This window comes from Syngnathus typhle, linkage group LG4, assembly GCF_033458585.1.
Source record: "Syngnathus typhle isolate RoL2023-S1 ecotype Sweden linkage group LG4, RoL_Styp_1.0, whole genome shotgun sequence".
Lineage (NCBI taxonomy): Eukaryota > Metazoa > Chordata > Actinopteri > Syngnathiformes > Syngnathidae > Syngnathus > Syngnathus typhle.
In genome coordinates, this window is record NC_083741.1 from 18,465,869 (window position 1) to 18,478,948 (window position 13,080).

Sequence of the window (13,080 nt, forward strand, 5' to 3'; positions counted from 1 at the left end):
AATGGCGCTGAGGACACTTTAAGTGAATTCTATTTATAGAGCATTTCTCCCGAAGAGTTAATATAATATATTATATCTTATATGAGAGTTTAATAATTAATTATTCAAACATGGCAATCATTAATTATTATAAGTCAATGAAACGTCTGTGAGAGTGAAAAGCAATTAGCAGTTGCAATTTTTAATGACTGGCACATTTTTTCTTTCTCATTTTCCATCTCGAAAGGTGAAATACTGTGTCAAACATTGCAAATATTTCACAGCCAGGTTTGATCAAATAGGTAATTACCATCACATTCTGAAAAAAAAGCAACAAGTAAAGCTCATTAAATACAAATTCATGATTGAACCGGAGGATGTATTTTAATCCGCAGAATCTCATGTTTAATGTGCATGTAAATGTGTGGCATGGTGATACCGTATGACTCACAAGCTAGCGCAAGGGTTGTCCTCAGTTGCTCTATGGAAAGCTCCGCTTCCCAAAAAGCCCTTCAGCAACTGATATGTTGATAAATCTGTAGCCAGTGAGACGTGCATATTATGCATTGAGGCTGGTCACTGTATTCGGATGCTGTGAGAATGCTCTAGAATCACGCAAACGTCAGCACACATCTGGTTATAAACTCACTATTTTTATCCCTCGTGTGTTACGATACTGAGAATGGCTCAAGCATCATTTTCTCTCATCAACATTTTTTTTTTTCCCAGCTAAAGTGTCGTTCCATCGAGTACTCATTTCGGTAATACGAGTGAATAAATCGAGGTGAGTTGCAGCAGGATGGGATCGGTTGGCATTCATCAACGTACAAAAATCAACATAAAAACAAGCAGGTCTTGTCTCCGAAAGAAGATTTATAGTGACAAATCTCCTCATGCGTTTGATGCCCCACGCAAGGCAACAATAGCGCTTGGCCAACCGTTGACGCCGAGCTCAACCGTGATCGCCGTAATGTGGGAGTCTGATGGTGTTTATGAATCACTGCGCAAGCTCAGCTGTCGTTTTACTTGCCAGGATGCTACGCTCGGGTGAAGGGCTTGGGTTTAATCATTCCTGCGGCGGTTTGCATGCATCCTTATAGTTTATATTCTTAGATTAAGATCAACTATGACTGGGGCATTACCGAACAATGTGGATTTTTCTGATATTGTTTGTACAGTAAAGCAGCACATTTTTAAAGAATAACAAAATTATATATTTTATTTTATTTTATTTTATTTGTCTGCGTGAGATGTGAAATCCTTCATTTTGTAAGTTGGAAGTCACAGTTGTCTATGATTAGTAAAGACATAATGATCGTAAATCTTTCAATTTAAAACACTTTATTGCCACTATTATAACCCAATAAAAATGAAAATGTACGCTTGTGTGACATGAAACTCGTATATCACATGCTAGTTTCTTACGTAATCTTGAAATTGTGCATCTACAGTAAATATTTGTGCATGCAAAACAATCAAATGAAACTTTGTGATGGAAATAATAACTGCAACTTGCTGCCTTTGGCATTTGCGCGCAACCTCCACACCTGTAATGAGGCTCCAGCGGTGACCGTCATAAAACTCTTTCCTTTTACTACAGGGATGTAGATTAATAGAGTGATACATTACCATGTGCTTAGCGAAAAGCAAAATCCAAGACGAGCACAGCTGCAATCATGCGGGGCTTCCCAAAGAAAGGGATTAGCGTAGAAATACTGCAACTGGCGTTCGGGTGGATTTTGCACCCAAGACGTCATTAGTACACGTCCTAATCTGTTGGCTATAATTGCGAGGGCGGACGGTCTGACAACGTCTTTAAGTATTGGGCGGCGTTGCATTAGCGCGTCGGACAGAAGCGACGTTTATTTCACATAATGTTTTCACAAATAGATAATCCTCCTTGTGAACGCGACGCAGTCATTCTTGTGTAACACGCAGCTCCACTCTGATGATCTTTGCATGCGCTCCGAGAGAGTCGTGCAGAGGAAAGGTCACGAGGTGTCTTGGGGGTGACGCTCCCTGACAGGCAGCGAACAAGATTCGGCATAAACACAAATGAAATGCGTGCCCATTCACACAGAGATTTTTATCTTATGACAGGCAAGAATTGTTCTCAGTTTATAAAACAAAAGGGTTAGGAAATGTGCGTCTTATCCAATTGCGAATTTGACATTAAATCATTCTGGTCGGTTAAACGCCTCGACCCGATGAGCTGACAGCCAAAGGCGACGCTGTGGAACACGACGCCGCGGATTGCTTTGACCGACATGTCTTTCCTTGTGTCGTCCCCAAGCGAATGTCACAACGCCACGGATCGAATCAAGGTGCGAGTGTGGGATGAGGACGACGACATCAAGTCGCGGGTGAAACAGCATTTCAAGCGAGAGTCCGATGACTTCCTGGGTCAGACCATCATCGAGGTCCGCACGCTCAGTGGGGAAATGGATGTTTGGTACAATCTAGGTAAGTTTTGTAACCGCAAATGACACACAAGACGATTTGACAACAAAATGCCTTGCAGCATCTCTTCCAACAACTAAACTGTGGCTTTTAGCACGCAACCAAGCCTGAAATACCGCTGTGCCAAAAGTACCTCAAGCGTCAAACATCAAAAGTGGTGGGCTGCCCAGGGCCACTGAAGCCTTCTCTGCTGTCCTGAACACTACAAGAAGTACAGAGAAATTTCCAATTATCATGAACCCATTCACTACCATTGACAGCTATAGACGTCAAAGATTCATTTTATCAGAGCTGGCAGGTAATGAAGCCATATTGGGTGGAGCAGTATTTCGTTGTAGGATATTAGGAAAATATTCTCAGAAAGTTTGAGGAGGATTACTAGTAACTATAAAGACTTCAGGTAGAGCTAATTTAAACAAATGGACCTTTTAGTCCATTATGCAACTTAATAATTTTAAAAATAATAATAAATCAAGATGCTGTCCCTTTAATTTCCCATCATTGTTCCCGGCCATTCATCAGGCCACAAAGTTTATGTTCGACAAGCAAATTGATCTTCTTCTCCTGGCCTCTCTTACAAAATCCCATTACACAGTAGCCACAGTGTAACCATTATATCCGCTCCCATCCAATAACCATTATCCTCAAAGATAGCAGGATAAATTTATGGTCAGATCAAGTGTGTTCCAAGGGAGCCCATCAATATTCCTCAAGTACCAAAGAACGCATGGGCTCTGTGGTTCCCAACCCGAGTGTTCCCCTATTTCCGCCCTGCCGTTGGTTCAATTATTGGCTTAAGAGGAGTGTAGACTGCAGTTAAAGTATTGTTTGTCTCTCTCACTAAATGGAAGCCATTTGCGCTGCGAGTGACCCCGTGCCCGGTGGCGTGGTTCAGAGTCTCTTTAAATACCCGCGATGAATGTTTAAAAGGCCTTTCCCGAGGTGGGTGATCACCCATCCAGCTGCTCTCCTCTTGAAGCCTCTTAAGTGCCTCTCCAGCACGAGGCCTCACGCATTCGCTTTGCAACCTAATTATTAACCAAAGTAAAGAGTAGCATGTCGCTATCTTTGTTTACCGCTGATATTTGCAGTTTACCAACAGACTAACTCAGTGTGTTTTACCGTGCATGCTTTTATTTACATTACTCACACCAAAAAAGTAGCTTGGCAGACTCGGATCTTATCTGGACTCTTCCATAACAATTTCGTGTTGAATGACTTGTGGAAAGCTTCAGGTCGCATCCTGATTGTAAATCGTCACGTTTATGCTACAATCATTGACTTTTTGTCTCCGCCTAAGTCAAAAATGTAAATTGAACAGTTTTAACACTTAGGATCGTTGGACCAAATGGTTTTGTAAGCAGATAAGGGACTCCTGACTTTGACTGCTCGAAGGGGAAATGCTGAAATATGACCAGAAGGTCAAAACGGTGTGCCACACTTAACACAACATTTTCTTGTTGATTATACACTTTTTAAAAGTACGACAGCATTGATGCTTTACAGTACATGAAGTCATCCAATCAATAATTCTTGTCATTGCTCTTCTGCCTTTAGATAATATGATTCATAGATGCTGGTTGATTTATGGGCACTGCTCTATAAGTCATGTTGTTATGATGCGTTCAAGGACACATTTACCCAATAGAGGACTGTGACTGTACTGTAATGTTACACTCTGGAATTTGTCATTACGTTTAATAGCTTTTGCCAACGAATGGAACGAAGTGTCCAATACGGGTTCAAGAATAAAGTAAAACTTTTAACTAGAGTTTGTTTTATCCTGATTATTATTTGAGGGTTTTCTATCACACCCTCAGTTCAGTTTCGTATTAAGTCGGCCCGATGTGTTTTACAGATAAGAGGACCGACAAGTCGGCCGTATCCGGTGCCATCAGACTCAAGATCAGTGTGGAGATGAAGGGGGAGGAAAATGTAGTGCCACCTCACGGCCAGTACACTTGTTTACATGAGGTAATCTTGATCATTTCAAACTTTTATACATAAATTGTCGCCTAACTGAGAAAAGTTTGAACATTTTTGTTAAGCTTATTTCAATTTTCTTGTGTTGGTACAGTGCAGACATCGCCACGGATGTTTTTATTTGTAAAATCTGAGAGCATATTATTCTCTAAATTATCTGGACAGTTTTGATGGTGGCTCAGGTAGTAGATAGTGAGCCCTTATTCCCTGTGATGTCACTTTCAGTTGACAGCAAGACATTCCGTCTGTGGGCCTTGACTTTAACTTTAACTTAACTTTAACCTGAGTTGAACAGATGCTCTAATGCGTGCAGAAATGTGAGCAGAAATTGTAAATGTGAGTGGCTTGGCAACCGATTCAGGATGAACCCCGACTCTCGCTCAAGGCCAGCTGGGATCTGCCACAACTCACCCTAATTGAAGTTTCTCTGGAATCTTTCTATTTATGTGCACACACCAAATCTTCTACTCCCTCAAATACTACACATGGTACTGGCCATATATTTGAAGTAAAGGTGTGTGAACATGGAATGGTAGGCTTTCTATCTGCTACAGTTCAACAGTGACTCTCCATCACCGTGTCCTTATCTCCTATCTCACTCGCAGAACCTGTTCCACTACTTGACCGAGGGCAAGAACAACGGCGTGGTGAAGATCCCAAAGGTGAAAGGCGAAGAAGCGTGGAAAGTCTACTTTGACGACGTGTCCCAGGAGATAGTGGACGAGTTTGCCATGAGATACGGAGTGGAGTCCATCTATCAGGCCATGACGTAAGTACCGCCCTGATCTATGGTCTCGTACCTCAGACATCGCTCACTGTCTCATCGGACAGAGTGGAGGGCAGAAAGCGAAAAGGAAGAAGATGATGACTATAGTAGTGTCTCCTCAGCATTATCAGAGCGCTGAGGACTATTGAGTTGCTAAGCTTGATTGATTCATTGCTGGCATCCAGCAAAAACTTTGAAATCTGCTTTGGTCAGATTGATTGTAAACACGCACAAACTATTTCCTGATTGATCCCATCCCGTCTCGCCATCTGTCTGTCCGTCTTTCTGTCCATTCGTCCATCTATAAGTGCTTAGGAACTTTACCTTTCTAGCTGAGATAGATTGTGGCTTTTTCCTCAAAGGCCAAGAAGATATAAAAGTTTGGACATGTCTTCCTAAAGAGGCTCAGCGACGGTGTGAGTGTGTTACCGTTCTACTCTGCGCTCACATTTTGCCTAACTTCTCTCACAAATGACGGAGAATACATCAGTTTCTACAAGATCTCATTGATTGGGTTTCAAACAACATTTCTCTCTCTTAAATTCCTCAAGCTCAGAACCTGTTGAGGATGTTATAACTCACCATAAATACTTAAAAGGCTCCACCTGTCCACCTTTTTTTGTTCAATAACTGTCTCTCTCCGAAAATGTTTTCTCCTCTGCTCCTAGATTATATTCAGTGGGGAAAACAAGTCACTAAGAGGGAGTAATGGCTTTCGGGATTGAACTATCTGAGCACCGCAGGACTTGAACAGATGCAATCATCAGTCACTTTACATCCTTCTTCCTTTTCGCCCCCCTCACAACAATCGCCTCTGGCTAATTTGGCGTCTGAAAGCACAGTAATTAAGTAGGCATTTGGATCAGAGCATGTTTGTGTGCAGCCGGTTCCGAGAATTTAGTCGAATGTGAAAACTGCCTGTTCTTTTGATCTCTTCCACAATGGAAGCATAATAAGGCTTCAAGTTCAGACATTTTCTCATAGAAAACGCTGCAATGAGAAAACCTCCTCAGTGAAAGCATTGGTAAAGCAAAGCAGCTAACTTCAGGGGTTTTGTTGCATTCAGCAGGGTGCTTCACCTTTGCTATATTCTTTTTTGCATTCACGTAAACTTGTGGATGACGATAGATTTTTATGCCCTGCAATGTAGAATAGCACAAGTTTTATAGGTCCTGCGAGCAGTCATCTAGATGCTACACCATTCATGTTTTTGTATTAGCATACCGTCCTCATTTCAGAGAAAATCTGGGCTGTGGCTGAGTTTCCGCAATTCACGCCAGGTCTTTTGCGAGTGTGAGCGTGAACTGATTTCATGTTCATGAATGTATAATGATGCTTTTTATCGCTCAGAAATGTTGTTTGGGTGCAGCAAACAGGAGAATTGCAAATTGAATGTTTTACCCTCCTGTTTCCATGGTAATGTTGACTTAAGTCGAAATGTTTTTTTTTTAGAGACTTAGCTGAGTTTGAAGAGTTTTCTCAAGGTACACTATCAGCTGAATTCCAAACTCTAAATAGCCCATATGATGGATTAATCTAGTAACTTTATGTTTATTGTAACATGCTGATTCCAAACGACTGTTAGCATCTGTTAGATGCACAGAATGACTATATTAATAAATAAATACACAAATAAATAACTGAAGTTGTAGTTTTAGTAACACCCCAAGAATAAAAAGCTTGGATTTACTGTCCAAGCAGCTTGATTTGTTTCATCGCTAATGCAAAGGTTATTCCCGCGTACACACCTTTGCTTTCCAACACACCTCTGCATTATTCATTCAGGATCCTTCAAATATGAAATCACTCATCAGAGGGAACATCAATAATACAGTGATTACTTAAGCGCAGACCGATTCATAAAGTTATGAAGCTGCCAAGGTATTTAGAGTTCATTTGCGTTGTTTCAAATCATTTACGGGTTTATTGTTCTTAATTGTGTCCACGTCCCAAAGTGACTCACAATTGGCATTTATTTTTCATGGCAGGCATTTCTCCTGCCTGTCCGCCAAGTACATGTGTCCCAGTGTGCCGGCGGTGATGAGCAACCTGCTTGCCAACATCAACGCCTACTTTGCCCACACAACCACTACCACCACAACTACCGCGTCAGCTTCGGATCGATTTGCCGCCTCCAACTTTGGGGTAAGTGCGATCACGCTTTAATGTAAATCTGGAACAGTTGGAATAGATGTCAACCAAAAGGGTAATATCTAAATTCTCCATGTGAGACCTCTGTGTGGCCTCACTGATGTAATATTTTTCTTCAGGCTATAAACTATTTGCACTTCTACTGTTTGATGTCAAGCTAAGCATTTAAAAGACTGCATTTGTTAATGTTTTCAAGTATTTGTGTGTGCTGGCCAATTGCACATTGAGATATGCGACAATTTGTAAGGTATCAAATGACATTTCATTCAACAAGCAGTGATATAATTGTTTTGGTCAAATACCAAGTTGTGACTAAATCGTAATCGATTTTTTATCTCGACAGAGGGAGAAATTTGTGAAATTACTGGATCAGCTGCACAACTCGCTGAGGATTGACCTGTCCAAGTATCGGGCAAGTCTCAGCTCTTACTTTGTCTCATAAGTCAGCGTCATGAGAAGTGTCCTTATTAGCCAACTCATTAGCAAATTTACGATTTACGCAATTGTTAAAATTGTTGTTTATATGAATGACTGTGCTTTCAATGTATTGCGCATTCTGGGTAAAATAAGACTGATATGTTACGTCTTCTATCCATGTCCCGTTATAAAAAAAATTCATCGGTGATATATATTTTACAGCCATCCATCAATTATGTTCATATCCGCTTTGAAATATGTTCTGTAAACCATCGAGAACGCTCTATCAACAACAATGTGTATGTGTATGTGTGAAATGAAACAGAATCAAGGTCACCTTACAATGCCCCTTATGATAACCCCTCGGGTCCCATAGTAATAAAGTCAATCAAAACACAGACGTGTGACTTTCATAGCATCGCGTCATTGCATCGGAAGAAAACAAAAGCCAGAGGGGAGGCATTTGAAGAGGCTTAAATGATCAATCACAACATTACTTTGGGCAAATTATAGAAAGACAACATTACTGAGTCCAGAAGGAAAAAACTAAGTGAGCCTGCTGGTCAAATTAAGTCAAACAGTATCAACTAAAAAAATGTTTGCAAACAATTTTGTATATTCCCAATATGACTTTAGTGGTTGTGTGCCGGGATTATAAACATGAACACACACAGCATTGTGGAGTGTCCACATGTCCTGTCGACTGGAACGTAGCTGTGGGCTGTTTATAAATGCAAAGACCATTTTGGGGCAAATAGTGGCCAAGAGCATGAAACAAACTGGCTGGAGGCTTTAGCTATTAACATTTTACAGAATAGAAAACAACAATGAGTGTACACACGACTCATCACGTGCTCCGGTTGTCAAGTTGAACTGTTTAGCTGTTAACTATTAGTATCTAGCAATGGACAGGTACGACCTAGTAGATATGCCAATTGTCACATGACCAAATTTAAAAAAGAGGTTAAAGGACTTCTGTTTACACCACAACCACTAGCAAAACAACGAGTCGATGCTTTGAAGCTGAATTTGCTAAAATGTATTTTTCTTTATGGCTGATGTTTTCGGACCAAAGTCACATTTATTTACACAATAATGATTTGCGATGTGTAAACTGGAACAGAGCCTAAACATGAGATATTGTCATTTTTGGGGCCTCTTGAAGATATCTTGTGACAATCAAAAGACATTGTAAACAATTAAAGCTCAATACAGGCAAGTTTATGTTGACCTATTAGTGGTATTATAACAACATGGACGAATGATAACACTGAAATCTTATTCCTGCATATCAGGCCAACAAGCAAGGTCATGGGCTACCTTCAATGACTCAGGGAGCATGCATGCTGAGAAAACTACAGAGTGCAAAATGAAACGTGGCAGTGCAGTGGCATATTTTCCCACAGGGGACTCAATTGGCTGTTTGTTTAAGCTACAGTATGTAGATTCACTCTTCATGGTCAGTAGTTTGATTTGTTCCCGAGCACAGATGTTCCACTGTATGTAGAGCCTTTTCCACTTGACCTGTTAACGACACGCCGCGTGTTGGATGACAGGTGCAGGCGTTGTGCCACTCTTTCATGTTTTATACCCTCCAGGCAGATCTAGGGAGGTGCATTATCTACCTCACAGGGTGTTCCCATGCATCGATGTGATCTATTTGTGCAATAAACTACAGTAATGCACAGTACAGCGATGCTATCGCAATTAGGACTTGGCCTCGCGTCCGCTGGGTTTCTTGGCAGCGGCATGCTGGTTGTAACAGCCAACAAATCTCCTTTAAACTTTTCTGGATTTATCATTCCATGCCAAAGTGAGAGCCCTATTGATTTTTCAGTTGATATACTATCAGAGATGGGGTGGTAGGGAAGATCGGCGGTCAAATTGATAGCATGATCATTGCTATCTATCCATCTATCCATCTATTTTAATCTAATCTAATCTAATCTAATCTAAAATAATACCGCTAGCTAGCTATCTGGATTCGATAGCTAGCTATCGAATAGAATTGCATTTCCTGTAGTGGAGTTCGGAGAGCTCGCCGGTCTGCCAAAGGTGCTGCACTTTTCTACTCAGGCAGATTGAATTCTACGCATTTAGTACATAAGCTTCTAGAACAATCCCATGAGCGCTTATCTGGTTAGCTCCAACACACCCACACACACATCCATACACATGCAGGTACATTATAACCTCTCACCCCTTTTTTCTTTTTTTGCCCTCCCGTCTCCGGATGCATGCACCTGAGTACCCCACTCGGATACAAATGTACAGCTGGTGGCGCCGTGTAGGGTTAGTGAGTGGGTGAGCACCTTGATAGCAGCTGATGCTGCAGCAACAAGAGGAACAATGCGGGCAACAATACAAAACACGAAGATGGAATGTGAGGAGACGTGATTGGACGGAAAGATCACAGGACTAGATTGAAAACAGGCATGCTGTGTGCATGTGTGGGTGTGTGTTGGTTGCACCTTTTATTTTCCCGTGGACCAGCTTCTTGGCAGTGACGTTCACACACAACGAAATCACAGAAAATCACCTGCCAGCACCACCCTGCTGTGTCCCTATCACACACACACATGTGCGCAGTATTCATTCTCGCTTTCATTCTCTCTGAGCAGAGCCAATCCACAACAATTGGAAAAGAATACGATTCCCATCTGGCTCACTCGGCCATTTTTTTCTCCCCCCCTAATGACATTCCGTGGGAGATTGAGTTTGCTTTTATAAAACAAGAGGCCTTGACTCAGTGTGGACCAAAGTGACCTGATGTACGGTGACACCTTATGTACCCTACGCGCCGTCCCTTGGGGGATCGGCAAGGTTCTCTGAAATCCTGCTCGCTATTTGGACACATTGATATGAAGTCACGCTTGTTCAGCAAACACCCGTGGGAATTGTGCCCTTAAATTTGAGTGAGTGTTGTATTAGAGTCAGTTGAAGGGGGAAAAAAACATTTTTATGGTTTGCTTGGCACTGTAGTTCCCTCAGTAGTAAAAACACGGTGGTTATTTTCTTTACAAACTTTCACACATTAAGTAAAATGTGCTTTTTAGACACACCAACATACAGACTTACTATTAATTGTTTTTACCGTGTGCGTTATATCGACTTCAGGTCGGGAAAAACAATTTGACATTCTTGGCATGTTTTATTAAATGCATGCAGCTATCTTCCACTGAGGGATATTTATTGGTCCATTAGGAGAGACAGATTTCAATTTTGTGTTCCTCATGACAGGAAATACATACAATGGAGAAAGGAGTATGTTTCAAGTCAAATACAAATGTACAACTAAAATGAGGCAAACATTCTTCTTGTTGATAAACGTCACCTTGTGATGAGATTAAAAGACATTTTTTGCACCGTGACTCTCCACCCAATTTATCATTGTTCTACTGATAGGAATAAAGTTGACACAGCTACAGCGATTAAAATATCTTCTCACTGTGTCACTGAATATGACACCGCGGAGGTGATAAGAAATCGCATCAACGTATGCTTCGGCTTAGATAGCAAATCATGTTTGGATCTCTTGCTGCTGATATGATTTTGACTTAGAAAATAATCCAAAGCGGAGACATCTATGCATAAAGTCACAATGCAGCACTCAACGAGATCCTAGCACGGAATTCCCACTCCCAAAAAAGGTATAAGAAACAAAAAAGTCTCTTACAACACAGCTCCATGTAAAATATAACACCACCTTGAGTGAATCGACTGCAAAGAGGTCCCGAAAGACACATAATCCAGCACGGAGTAGAATTGCGTAGCGTTTTATTACAAACCATGATAGCATTATTAAACACGTGTTTTGCTGTTGGGTGCCCCAACACGGTCATTCCAAGAACTATGCCAGATGTCACCATGCACTGCTGCTCTGTGGAGTCTCAAGTCCATGTTGCCAATGGACTGATGATTTGTTATACATGACATGAGTTTTAAGATGACAGCTTGTTAATGACGTAGGAATCTTTCACTGAAATATCAAGTGACTGACTTGAAAAGCGTTATATAAATGGATTATTATTATTATGATGATTATTATTATTATCGTCATTATAATCTTTTTTTGGATTTTCTGGCTGTGATACCTTTACATGAACCCTCATCAGATGTCTCCACCCTTGCTATCATGTCACAATGCTAGGTGGCTACATATTAGCAGCCGTATTATCAATGATAAACAAAGACCGCATTTGCAGAAGCCTTTAACAAAGTAGAAAAGCCGATCATAAAGAAAAGAATAACAACTATGATATTTCACAAACCTAATCTGTGTTTGTTGAAAACCACATTTTGGATCATTAAGTCCACAATGTGCCGCTAAGGTTTTGATCCTAAATGTGTTTTGGTAGCAAAGCCCGTGGAGGAGAATAATGCTCCAACTGTTGGCTGTGCATGGATTTTAAAAGGTAGAGGAGGCAGAGGAAACTGGCAAAATTGTATTAGAGCAGAGCGAGCGAGAGAGGGAAGAAGATAATAGCGTATGGGTGCCGGAATGCTGCAAGGGATTTAAATGCTCGCCGTCACACTCCCGTGCACCGCCTGATGGCTTCATGGAGCCGAAATCAAAGTTTTCATCACAGGAGACCTCCCTGGTCTGCTAAACGATTGGACGGACATTCATTCCGTTATGACTGCGGGGCGTTAATCTGTGATCCATTTTAATATTTTGGGCCTAAATGACAGTGAGGTGGTAATGGCTTTTGAAATTAGTTTATTTATTTTACCTCTTCTCTATTCCAGGACAATTTCCCCGCTGGAAACCAAGATCGTCTCCATGATTTAAAGTCAACTGTAGATCTTCTGACCAGCATCACCTTCTTCAGGATGAAGGTATCAACGTTTTGGTTGAATTACATCAATTTTATTTTGTCAAGTAGGTGCAAAATATTAATTCTCTGGATCCAGTCGGGTGTCCAGTCATGTGGACTTGGCCTTGCCTACCAGTATCGACTATTGTGGGTGGTCTTGTGTAGGTATGGTAATTAATTAAAAAATAATTGATAGAAATGAAGAAAGCAGTGTTAAATGATGATGGAGCACAGTAATAACTAACATTTCTCATGTTCTGTCACATCTGAGCTTTTTGTGCAAAACCTTGAATTTCTGAAACTCAATACTGCTCGCTTGCTTACAATCCTGCCAGCGTTTCATTGTAAACATTGATTTGGAGCTCCTTTCATTTCACTGTATTCAATTCAATCCCACAATTCCTGATATCTCATAATTTCCTCCACATTTCACAACACCACAGGCCATTGAAAACCAAATGATGTTTGTTCCCACCAACTCCTTGACTGGAGGCTTATGCGATGGCT

General features: G+C 41.1%; 1 protein-coding gene across 1 annotated transcript in view; it reads left to right on the forward strand.

Annotated features, from left to right (window-relative positions):
• The window catches only part of LOC133153241 (protein unc-13 homolog C), a 77,246-nt gene that overhangs the window by 31,933 nt on the left and 32,233 nt on the right, over positions 1 to 13,080 (forward strand). The window contains exons 11-16 of the mRNA XM_061277400.1: positions 2,273 to 2,442; positions 4,298 to 4,413; positions 5,028 to 5,191; positions 7,177 to 7,333; positions 7,683 to 7,751; positions 12,506 to 12,595. Coding sequence (XP_061133384.1) covers positions 2,273 to 2,442; positions 4,298 to 4,413; positions 5,028 to 5,191; positions 7,177 to 7,333; positions 7,683 to 7,751; positions 12,506 to 12,595 — 766 coding nt within the window. The remainder of the gene's footprint in view (positions 1 to 2,272; positions 2,443 to 4,297; positions 4,414 to 5,027; positions 5,192 to 7,176; positions 7,334 to 7,682; positions 7,752 to 12,505; positions 12,596 to 13,080) is intronic.